General features: G+C 45.9%; 1 protein-coding gene across 2 annotated transcripts in view; it reads left to right on the top strand.

Moving 5' to 3' along the window:
* The window catches only part of WWC2 (WW and C2 domain containing 2), a 130484-nt gene that overhangs the window by 56486 nt on the left and 61352 nt on the right, over positions 1 to 12646 (top strand). For both annotated transcript variants that reach the window (XM_023514905.1, XM_003792793.3), the window contains exons 3-5: positions 8796 to 8999; positions 10344 to 10420; positions 11500 to 11579. In XM_023514905.1, coding sequence (XP_023370673.1) covers positions 8796 to 8999; positions 10344 to 10420; positions 11500 to 11579 — 361 coding nt within the window. The remainder of the gene's footprint in view (positions 1 to 8795; positions 9000 to 10343; positions 10421 to 11499; positions 11580 to 12646) is intronic.

Here is a 12646-nt window from a genome sequence, read left to right as displayed (position 1 = left end):
TTATTCAGTGTACAGTGTGTAAGTGTTAAATATATCCACACTACACAACAAATCCCTAGTTTTCATCTCAAACAACAGAAACTCTATACCCAGAGTATGACACCTCCTTTCCCCCCATTCCCTACTCCTGGAGGCCACCACTCCACTTTCTGATTCTCAGATACCTCATCTATGTTTTGAAATAAGTGTTTGTTGCAGGGGTTCCAGGGGTTTGTCCTGTTCCAAGGGCTTATTTTAGATGACCCTGGGGGACTCAGGGGCTTTGCTTTGAGGCAACCTCCCCCCTACCCCAAGAAGGTTTGGTTGCACCTTTTTCTGGACCATTTGCTGTCCTAGGAGATATGGGAGACATTCTAGGTATAAAAGAACAACCACAAATACAGGGAACTAACCGCCATATGATTGCTCTCTGAGTTTTCCTACAATGCTCCTTGCTTTATTTTTCTTTTAAGAGTCTCCCTTTGATTGCTAGTGATCAGTGAGGGAGATGGATGGTGTGAGCTTATTACATGTTACCCTGAACCAAACTCCTCTGTAGTAACTCTGAAGCAACATGTGCCATGTTCAGATTTCCCGAAGATTCCCCGTGTGTGTGTATGTGTGTGTAATATTTTATATGAAGTGGTTTCCTTAGATGGAAAGAAATAAACTTTAAGCTCTTGTATTTCATCTCTGTCTTTCATCCTTTATATTTTTCTAGGTGGATAAGTTGTTAGGATGTTTTCCAATGAAAAAATTCAGATGCTTAAAATATCCAAGTAAAACATATTATGATCATGTAGTGATACGAACTTCTGAAAGAAAGTATGATTATATTCCATGCATTTGTCAAGTTCAGGGACTTATTTTAAGGCACGATTTTTTCCCACCTGCGTATAGATTGGACACAGATGACTGTACCCTTCTTCTTAAACCTCAGGCTCTTCCTCCTTTTTCTCTTCACTGACTCTTATCTCCTTAGAGGGTCCCTAAATCTCGCCCTTCCCAAAGTCTCCATAGAGGGTCCCTAAATCTCGCCCTTCCCAAAGTCTCCTTAGAGGGTCCCTAAATCTCGCCCTTCCCCAAAGATGTGGCCTCACTCTTGTTCACTGCCTGCTTACCTTTATCTGCGATGAGATTTTTTCTGTGGTCGCTGGGCTAACAATATTTCTGGCTCAGATTGTCCAAATCTTTTGACAGCCATTTCCAATTACGGGACACATTTACCTAGTTTTGCTTTCAAAACTTCAAAACAAATAAATATGAAACGGGATTCCTCATCTTTCCCATTAATTTTGTTGTATTTTTCAAACATTAAAGTTCTTCTGGGTGCTAAAGTGAAAACACTGAGAATCACCTTGTCAATCCCTGTTGATTTTTCTACTCTAATATAACTCAAATTTGCTCCTTTACTGTCTTTCTTTTTTAACTCCCATTCTTCTAATTCAGACACTTTACCAACTTATGCCTTTTCTTTTGAGACAGAGTCTCACTTTGTCACCCCCAGTAGGGTACTGTGGTGCCATAGCTCACAACAACCTCAGACTTCTGGGCTCAAGCATTTCTCTTGCCTCAGCCTCCTGAGTAGCTGGGACTACAGGCACTCACCACAATGCCTGGCTATTTCTAGAAATGGGGTCTCGCTCTGGCTCAGGCTGGTCTCGAACCTGTGAGCTCAGGCGATCCACCCATCTCAGCCTCCCAAGTGCTGGGATTACAGGAGTGAGCCATGGCACCTGGCCCTTACCTTGTGCCTTTTGCCTCAGGTAATGCTGGTGTGACTGGGGGAATGATGGGTGATAGGTGAGGAAGTGAACAGGGACTGAGTCCTCAAGTCTGGAATCTTCTAAAACCCTCTTTCATTCTAGCCCATTCTGTATGTTTTCAGCCAGAAGACACCCGGCGTGTCTAAATTTTTGTGGTGGTTGACCGTTCTCTTCCAAAGGCACTAATCAGTTTACACAGAAAATAGTTGTTTTTAAATTAGTGTCTCACAATTTTTTCTATATTTTCTTTTTATTTTTTATATTTATTTATCTGAGACAGAGCCTGTCACCCTGGGTAGAGTGCCGTGGTGTCATCATGGCTCATAGCAACATCAAACTCCTGGGCTTAAGTGATTCTCCTGCCTCAGCCTCTCCAGTAGCTGGGACTGCAGGCGCCCAGTACCACACGTACTTGAGATGGGGTCTCAAGCTTGCTCAGGTTGGTCTTGAACTCGTGAGCTCAAGCAATCCTCCCGCCTTGAACTACCAGGATGGGAGGGATTACAGGCGTGAGCCTATTTTTCTTTTTTAAAGCTATTTTATCTGATCCCTTTCCGTGTGTCTGCTGTATACTGGGGAAGCCCGGGGTGTGGAATCAGCCCGCACGTCCTCTTTTCCTCTGTCGCATGTAGTGGATGGGCAGTAATTGTCTGTAGAATTAATGAGCACAGGTAATAAAGCATAGCTGATAAAAAGGAAGAGAGGGAAAGTGACGTCTGTTCATTTCATTCATTCTTCCTGAGCGCAGCAGAAAGAATAGAAATAGGCATTATAGAAAAAATAATATTCCTTCGAAGCGTCTGACATTTTCCACAGTAAGTTTTTGTAACTCACAGTGTGTTCTCTACCTATAAAGTTCCACATCTGTAAAACTGATGGAAAGTGAACTCCCTTGAGGTATGTGATGTTTTAACAGTATATGATGTATTACTTCTTTAATATGGTAAACAATGTGCAAGTTACGTGGTGTTATAATGTGGTGATCTCTCAAGGCTGCTAGGTCTTAATAAAAAAATACCCCATTCGCATAATGCTCTTTCTTTGAGCATTTACATTTAATAAATATTCCTCACAAATCTATTCAGCAAATATAACGGATGAAGATAAAGCACAATCCTGCTTTATGAAGCCTTCTTCTAAGGTGCCTTTGGGGACCCTTTTTTGTAGTTCATATTTGAATTGTGCTATATTTCAGAAATGTAAATGTTTCCTGCTGAATCTCTCCTATCATTCAATATTTCAATCAGTTGGGAGTGTTTTATGCTGGAGTGTTTCTGCTGACCTATTCAAAACAAATGCTGATAGTTTATTATTATTCTTTTTACTATTGCACTTAATTGATTAGTCATTCAATGTTGTAGTTAGGGTTTTATGTCATTTTAGCCATTGACAAATACTTCATTGAAAGTATACTAATTGGCTCGGCGCCTATAGCTCAACCGGCTAAGGCGCCAGCCACGTACACCTAAGGTGGCGGGTTCGAATCCCCGGCCCGGACCCGCCAAACAACAATGATGGCTGCAACCAAAAAATAGCCGGGCATTGTGGCGGGTGCCTGTGGTCCCAGCTACTTGGGAGGCAGAGGCAGGAGACTCGCTTGAGCTCAGGAGTTGGAGGTTGCTGTGAGCTGAGGTGCCACGGCACTCTGCCCAGGGGGACAGCTTGGGGCTCTGTCTCAAAAAAAAAAAAGAAAGTATACTAATTTCTGACCAGGGGTGGTGGCTCATGCCTGTAATCTCAGCACTCTGGGAGGCTGAGGCAGGAGGATTTCTTGAACTCAGAAGTTCAAGACCAGCCTAAGCAAGTGTGAGACCCTGTCTCTACTAAAATTAGAAAAACTAGCTGGATATGGTGACTGGTGCCTATAGTCTCAGCTACTTGGGAGGCTGAGGCAAGAGAATCTCTTGAGCCCAAGAGCTTGAGGTTGCTGTGAGGTATGATGATGCCACAGCACTCTAGCCTGGGGTGACAGTGAGACTCTGTCTTAAGAAACAAAACAAAACAAAAATAGATTATTTTCAAAAGTTCAAAGCACAGTATGTATCTTATTTTTTTTACTCTTCTTTTTTTTCATCAAAATAATCTCTTTCCAGTCGGGTTGAGTTGCAATGATTGTTTGAACTTGAGAAGGTTCTGCTCTTCTGGGCTTATCTCTGCCTCGACCATGTGCCTGGGCTGCCTGAGGTGAGGAAGTCTTTGAGGACTCTTGCCCAGAGGGTCTGTCCTTCATGGACTGTGCCCCTTCTGTATCTCTTGTTTAGACACTGGCTCTAACATACCTTTTCCCCCATATTTACATGAGATGTATTTAAAATTAGTGTTTAACATCCTCCACTACTGTAGAGAAGCTTAACTGTTAATAACCAGTGAATATGAAGCAAGAGCCTAGAGGCCAAGTTCAACCTTCCCTGAACCAGCTGAGAGTCGTGGGAGCCAGGTCAGTTCTCCTCGGGTCCTTCTGTGTGTTTCTAGTTGCTGTTGCTCTCGGGCCCAGCAGAAATACTGATGGACCTCATTAATATTGGATTCATGTGCAGAGTATTTTAAAATTTTAAAATTTTATCCTCATGTATCAGGCACAGACAGCCTGTGTGTCGTATCTGGTTTTGACGATGTCCTTTTTGGTAGAGACAGAGTCTCACTTTATCACCCTTGGTAGAGTGCTGTGGCGTCACAGCTCACAGCAACCTCCAACTCCTGGACTTAGGCGATTCTCTAGCTCAGCCTCCCAAGTAGCTGAGACTACAGGTGCCCGCCACAACACCCAGCTATTTTTTGGTTGAAATTTGGCTGAGGTCGGGTTTGAACCCGCCACCCTTGGTATACAGGGCCAACACCTTAGTCACTGAGCCACAGGTGCCACCCTGATGTTTAGGATTTTCAGAGGTGACTGAGTGATGGCAGGAGGAGGTCAGTGTCCTCGAGAGAAGTTTTTTATTTTTAGACAGAGTCTCACTTTGTTGACCTCGGTATCATGCTGTTATCGTCATCACAGCTCACAGCAGCCTCCAGCTACTGGACTCAAGCAATCCTTCTGCCTCAGCCTCCCGAGTAGCTGGGACTACAGGCACCTGCCAACACATGCCCAGCTACTTTTTCTATTTTTAGTAGAGACGGGGTCTCACTCTTGTTCTGGCTGGTCTTGAACTCCTAAACTCTAGGGATCCTCCCACCTTGACCTCCCATGGTGCCGGGATTACAAGCATGAGCCACTGCACAGCCACTACACCTGGCCTGTAGAGAAGTTTTATTACATAGTGCACTTAAGGGAAGGAGGATGCCATATGGGGAAGCTTTTGGATTAGTCAGAAGGCAGGAAGGAAGGAGAAATCAGAGCCCCCAGTCTTTTTTTTTTTTTTTTTTTTTTTGAGCCTCAAGCTGTAACCCTGGGTAGAGTGCTGTGGCATCACAGCTCATAGGAACCTCTAACTCCTGGGCTCAAGCGATTCTCCTGCCTCCACCTCCCAAGTAGCTGGGACCACAGGTGCCTGCCACAACACCTGGCTATTTTTTGGTTGCAGCCGTCATTGTTATTTGGCAGGCCCAGGCAGAATTCTAACCTACCAGCTCAGGTGTATGTGGCTGGTGCCTTAGCCACTTGAGCCACAGGTGCCGAGCCAGAGCCCCCGGTCTTTATGATGGTTTCTTTGAGGGAGAATGTTCAAAGCAGGGTAGGTAAGTTCATCCAATTCCAGCAGACTCTGAGTTATAAGAATGGTCTTCAGTTGTATAGTGCCTGACCTGGGTTGATTTAGGGCAGGGGAAATATTAGTTTGAGGCGTGAGAGTTAGATAAAATAGGATTTTGGACTTAGGTTTTGGACCGCAAAAATGGAGTTTGGACTTAAGATTTTGGACTGGTTGGTTTGCATCTGAAAGGCAGGCTTTGGGGAGTCACTTGCCATCTCTAAGAATTAGCCAGTGATACAGAGAGACAGTCTCCTAGATCATAAAATATAGAATTTTTTTTTTTTTTGAGACAGAACATCAAGCTGTCCCCCTTGGTAGAGTGCCGTGGCATCACAGCTCACAGCAACCTCCAACTCCTGGGCTCAAGCAAGTCTCCTGCCTCAGCATCCCAAGTAGCTGGGACCACAGGTGCCCACCACAACACCTGGCTATTTTTTGGTTGCAGCCATCATTGTTGTTTGGTGGACTGGGCTGGATTTGAACCTGCCACCTCAGGTGCATGTGGCTGGTGCCTCAGCCACTTGAGCCACAGGCGCCGAGCCTAGAATATTTTAAATAATGATTAATACACTATCCACTAATGAGTGGAAAGTGCCACGTTGTGTTTTTACTGAGAAGCCATGCAAAGCAGTATTTTATTGGTTGTTTATCATTCACATCTGTTGACTGTCCCCACTCTGGGTAAATGCGTGCATGGTGGACAGTGTTCGTCCTGCTGGATGGGGCAGAAATGGATATAATTATGTAATTTATTAAGCTGCAGATACTAATGTCTCTCCTACATCTCAATTCTTCTTTTTTCTCCTTCTAAGTGTTCATATTCTTAAAACTTCCTTAGGACTCAAATAATTCGTCTTGCTTTTTTACCTTTGTATGGCCTGAGCTTTGGTAATATATTTTTTTTTTTTTGGTCAGAGACAGAGTCTTATTTTATCGCCCTCGGTAGAGTGCTGTAGTATCACAGCTCACAGCAACCTCCAGCTCTTGGGCTTAGGCGATTCTCTTGCCTCAGCCTCCTGAGTAGCTGGGACTATAGGCGCCCACTACAACGCCTGGCTATTTTTTTGTTGCAGTTTGACTGGGGCCAGATTTGAACCCTCCACCCTCAGTATATGGGGCTGCTGCCCTACTCACTGAGCCACAGGCGCCACCCGAGCCTTGATAATGTTAATGTGGAATCCACTACATTATCCAGGCGACAGGTGGAAGGAAGAATCATCCTGGCTTTCCTGTGTAGCTTTTCACAGTGCAGGTACCCCCGCTTTCCTGCCTCCCAGGCAGGAGTGTGACCATGTCCGTTTCCCTTTCCCCTTCCTCCTGCGCCTCAGGGCTTCTCCATCCTGTTCTATCAGTAAACACTGAAGGTCTTCTTGTTGGAACCGTCCTGTGTGTCTGCCTCCTTCCCTTCCAGAGGGTGGCTTGGGCTGACACATGCACACTCTCCACCCCCAGAATGTGCTGAGGGGGTGCGATTTGCCAACAAGTGCCTCAGCTCTGAGTACTGGCATGAAGGGAACACAAGACTGATTTTATTAAAGAAACTAGGCTGTCTTAACCTAACCAGTTTTACGGTTTATAATAACTAGGGCTGTGTTTCTATTCAATTCTCCAGTAGACTCTCAGGAAATTATTGATAGAACATGTGGTCACGTTTCTCTAGTAATAGCAGATTTATTTTCCTTTTTGTATTTTCAAGAGTCCTTCTTCCTCTTTCTCTCATCCCCCATGCCACACATGATATTTCTAAGACATCAAACAGGAAGTGTCATCCAGGATCAAACTTCATCTGTGCCATTTGCACAGATTACAACAGGTGATATTGGCTTGGGTTCTCCAAGAAGTAGGCCCTCAGCCAAGAATTTGAGTGAAAATTGTTTATGAAGGAAGTCCTGAGATAAACCAGAAAAAAGAGGAAAAGAAATGAGGGAAAAATAACAAACAAGAGTTTTATTTATGTAAAGAAAGTCTGCAACTGTCTTTACACCTCAGAGCTGGCTCATGAAGGCTTTTTCTGTTGCCTTCAGGAAGAAGGTATCTAGAGCTCACACCATCTATTAACACGGGACCTGGCTGCGTGTGGTGGCTCATGCCTGAGTTCCCAGCACTCTGGGAGGCAGAGAAGGCAGGATCCCTTGAGCTTAGGGGTTTGAGACCAGCCTGAGCAAGAGTGAGATCCCATCTCAAAATAGCCAAGCACTGTGGTGGGCACCTGTAGTCCCAGCTACTCGGGAGGCTGAGGCAGGAGGATGGTTTGAGCACAAGAGTTTGAGGTTGCTGTGAGCTATGAAGATGCCAGGGCACTCTACCCAGGGCAACGAGTGAGACTCTATCTCAAAAAAAAAAGGGGGGGGGTTTATATTTTTTCTGGCCTGGCAGTTAAGTTACTTGCTGATCAGCTCAGTCTTTTAGAACCTTGTTAAAAACTTTGTTAGGTCAAGTTCAAGTAGCCTCTATCACCCTGTGTCGTGTGGCCTGCGACTAAGGTGTCACCCTGCTGTGGTCTCTACCAGATTCCCCAGATGTCCACTGGGGCCTGTCTCCCTGGCTGGTCATAGTTTGAAGTTGCCCCAGGCCTGGGAAGGCTCGGGGCTCCATCTGCGGTGGAGTGCCGGTTGCCCTTTGCTGACCTGTGTGTCTCTCCCCTGCACCTGTGCGGCTTAATGTCCACCCATGGGCCTAATGCAGTCCCTCTGTGAATGTCCAGGACTCCTGTGCTTCACTCCACAAATTCCGCCTGTCATGGCTTTCCTGAAATCTGCCCCCAACCCCTAACTCAGCAGGACCCGCTTCCTTTGCTGGGGTCACTCCTCTTGGGCCTGCTGTGTAAAAAGTGTTATCAGGTGGAAATGTGGGGTTGTCTGAGGACCCATTCCCTTCTTCCAGAGATCACAGCCTTGGGCTACCTGGTGACCAACATCTGAAAAACCTTGTTTCCTGTATTCCATTCTGTTTTCTAGTCATTTCCAGCGGCCCCGTTACTCCTATCATGGCTTGCTTCAGTTTTTTTCTGTGTAACCCGTGTGTACCCAGCTTCACGCCCTTTGTATAACATGGTAAAGACCTGCTTCTTTTTGTCCCACATTACCTACAATTTGTATTTGGCAATTGGCAGCCTTGTCTGTGACAGATTTACAGCGACAGTTCATTGTAGAAAGGGCCGAGGGGTGAGGAGTGTGGACTGGATAAACAAACAAAAAAAGTCTGTCAAATTTCTGGAGAGGTGACTGAAGAAATGCTGATACACTCCTTAGGGTGTAGGAGTTGAAGCTAGCTGCTCTCTAGAAAGCTTAAATAGTCCAGTAAGCAAAACTAAATTATTAAAGAAAAAAAAGCCCCCAAACTGTATCTGATGTATTTTCAGAAACCACACAGATAGAAGATCCGAGAAAACAATGGAGGGGGGAACAGGAGAAGATGCTCAAGGACTATCTCTCGGTGGCCCAGGACGCGCTGAGGACGCAGAAGGAGCTGTACCACGTGAAGGAGCAGAGGCTGGCGCTGGCCCTGGACGAATACGTGCGGCTGAACGACGCCTACAGGGAAAAGTCGAGTTCTCACACGAGCCGTAAGTGCTTCAGAAGTGGAGGCTGAGGGGTGCGTAGCCGGCGACCACTTCACTGGCATTTCTGTGAAGTCTGGTTTCGAGGCCTTTCCCCTCCCGTCAGGAAGAGTTCCTCAAAGCCTGAGAAGCTGGGGGCGCGCTGCAGATTTCTCAGGAAAGCCCCCCAACCCCATTCCAGAGACAAGGCTTCCCACTGGGGAGTCTGTGTGCCTCTGTGTCATTAATTCATCTATGAATTAATTTTTACTGTCTCAGAGCAAGACCAGTCAGTTGGTGATTTTGCTCCTCTTGTATTTTTTTAGTGGGGAGGAACCAGAACTCTTAGCTACAGCGAGGTTTCCCTTGATGGCTTGAGTTGATTTATCGCCCCCCTCCCCCAGCTCATAGATTGAGAATGCAAACCCGGCTTTGTTTAAAGAAGCAGCTGTGACAGGCTCATAAAGTTTACTTAGATTATAAATTCCTGGATAATGCAGAGCTCTCCCCGCTGCATCTGCAGTGACATCCTCTAAGGTCATAGATGTATGAAACCCCCAGGAGAAAATTAAGCACCAGGGTCTGTATGACTTTCTGTTTTACTGAGTTTTTAAAAAGAAATTACAGAGATTTGAAGGTTACTATTTATATTTACATGTCTGATGAGTGACGGTAAAGGAACTGTAAAATGAAATAAGCATCCAGAAGCACATAAATCTTGTTGTTTTAATCTCTTTTTCTTTTTTCTTTTGAGACAGAGCCTCAAGATGTCATCCTGGGTAGAGTGCTATGGCATCACAGCTCATAGCAACCTCCAACTCCTGGGATCAAGCAAATCTCCTGCCTCCGCCTCCCAAGTAGCTGGGACCACAGGCGCCCACCACAACACCCGGGGCCATTTTTTGGTTGCAGCCGTCATTGTTGTTTGGCGGGCCAGGGCTGGATGTGAACCCGCTAGCTCAGGTGTATGTGGCTGGCTCCTTAGCTGCTTGAGCCATAGGCGCTGAGTCAATCTTATTGTTTTAAGAGTCAATAAATTCAGGCTGGACACGGTGGCTCACACCTGTAATCCCAGCACTCTGGGAGGCCGAGGCAGGTGGATTGCATAAGCTCAGGAGTTTGAGACCAGCCTGAGCAAGAGTGAGACCCCATCTCTACTAAAAATAGAAAAACTAGCTGGGTGCGGTGGCAGTCGCCTGTAGTTCCAGCTCCTACAGTTCCAGGAGTTTGAGGTTGCTGGGAACTATGATGCCATGGCACCCTGTTGGAGTGAGACTCTGTCTCAAAAAAAAAAAAAGGTAAATTCTAAGCTGAAGAAACTAGTCAGGCAGCTTGTAAAGAATTATTTTTTTCTTTTTTCTCATTTAAAAGTATTCTCAGGATCTTCATCCAGTACTAAATATGATCCCGAGATTTTAAAAGCTGAGATCTCTACTACACGATTAAGGGTGAGTGGTTTAAGTTGTGGTTCTACATTAGCTATGGCGTGGACTCTGAAGGCTGTGGAAGGGGTGTGAGTGGCCTTCCTCCTGTCTCTGTTCATTGTAGCAAACTCCTCCTCCTGTCCTGTTGGGTGATGTTTCTGCCTCTGTTTGAACAAATTCATTGTTTGGGTGACAGAGCAAGGCCTTGTCTCTAAGAAAAAGAACAAGGCCTCTTTGCCTTTTCGCCTACTTACCCTGGCAGTGGAGGCCCATTCGCCGCTGTCCATGGCAAATGTACCTTGCTCTGTCAGCCTGTATCTTGCTTTTACTCTGTAAACCTCCCTTTGTCTTCCTCAGTAAACCTGGTTTCATGCTTGTCTTAAAAATGAAAAGAAAAAAAAATTATCTCCAAGTCCGTGGGAAATTTCAGTTTCTGAAAAATACTACGATCTAAATAAAACAGAGTCATAGCCTGGATGGGGGATTAGAGAAATCCTGTTTGAAAGGTGCTGTTTGTGCTAACAGGGGAGTGAGGAGGAGATGGCCCCTGGAGATCTGGGAAGAGCTTTTCAGGCATAGGGAGTATCGTAGGAGAAAACTGAGGCACCTCTGGGAAATAGAGGAGATGGTCCTGGCACAGTGAGTGACAACGGGAGCATGAGCTTTAGAAATGGCAGAGATGGGCGGCCCCTATGGCTCAAGGAGTAGGGCACCGGCCCCATATACCAGGGATAGCGGGTTCGAGCCTGGCCCTGGCCAAAACTGCAAAAAAAAAAAAAGAAAGAAAGAAATGGCAGGGACACCATCGCTCAAAGTTCTCACTCTGCTTTTATTGGCTGTTTATCACAAAGTGGAGACCACAGTGATGTCCCGCTCGTTGGAACGTTGCTGAACAAGATAATTTGGCTAAAGTGATAATTTAAACATAACCCATGTACTTTCCACAGAATTTATGTGGAGGTAAATATTACACTGGTAAAGTGTAAAACGAATGGTTTTATTAATATTTTTAGTACTTTACTAATTTATTGTCTTTTAAAAAGGATGCAACATGTTGCTGGTCATTTGCCAACATTAATATTTACACTGATTTTTCGTAAAAGGTTAAAAAGCTGAAAAGAGAACTCTCACAGATGAAGCAAGAACTGCTCTATAAGGAACAAGGCTTTGAAACGCTGCAACAGTGAGTATAAAAAGACTGAAATCACCACTAGAATGGGCTCTCTGACCAATAGGAAGAAGTTAGGAGCATAGGTGACGATTTCTCATGGAAACCTGAAGTAAAAAAAAAAAAAAAAACCTCAGAGTTTTGCACCCAGAAAACAAAAAAAAAACAATCACCCAAACGTGAAAGAAATCTATGCACTTGAAAAGGTCAGAAATGTCTATCATTAGTTATTGGAGATTCAAAGAAACTGAAGTAAAAAACTGAAGTTTGTCTCCTGGACCCCTGCCGGCTCTGCTAGGTTGTGGCAGAGCTGAGATGCCGGACTAGCCAGCTGTGCTGGACCCCAGAGGAGGCCCTGGCTGCTGGGGGCATCTCTCTGCCTTTCTGTCAGCCCTGGAGTGACCTGGAGTCTAACTCAGGGTTGCAAATGCAAGTCAACACTGTTGGCATAGGAGCTGGCATGTTCCTCACCTCCCATCTGCCTCTGTCCTCACCAGCTCAGGACTAAAGTCTGGTGGGCCACTGGCGCACCTGTAGGCTGGGCCAGAGTAAGTGAAAATGTAGGTGTCCGAGGGTGCAGGGTCTGAAAGTCTTCCTGGTCCCAGCCCCTGGAAGCCACTGTGCTCCCTGGCGATGAGGCCCAGCCCACTCAAACCTTAACAGGCACACCTGGGACGTTCTGACCTCACATGGTCTCTCGGGGATGAGAAGCAGCACCTGGTTTTGAGAGTCACATGACCACCACAGAGCAGGTGGAAGGTGGCATCCCTTGAAAGGCACCAACTGCTTTTTGCTGCCCGCCTGCTGGTGAGGCCAGGTGCACTGCGGTATTTCTAGAATTTCCCTGGTTGCTCCTGTTCTTCCCAGCACCTTCCTCAGTGGCACCTCAGCAAGGCCCAGCCAGTCTCAGGAGCCATCTCTGTGGGAAGTGCTCAGTTCTGTTCCTTTTCCCTGTAGGGGAATCCAGCAGCAAGGCGTCACCCTCTAAAGACCCTCTGTGTCACTGGCCGGACACACAAGGGCCAGTCTGTTGGTCTGGAGGGTGAGTTGTATCCTGGGACACCGGCCACTGCTCTTGACCA

This window comes from Otolemur garnettii, unplaced genomic scaffold (genome assembly GCF_000181295.1).
Source record: "Otolemur garnettii isolate 467f Iridium unplaced genomic scaffold, OtoGar3 scaffold00061, whole genome shotgun sequence".
Taxonomy (NCBI): Eukaryota; Metazoa; Chordata; class Mammalia; order Primates; family Galagidae; genus Otolemur; species Otolemur garnettii.
The sequence above is the reverse complement of the archived record's forward strand: the minus strand, read 5'-3'. Positions and strand labels throughout refer to the sequence as shown.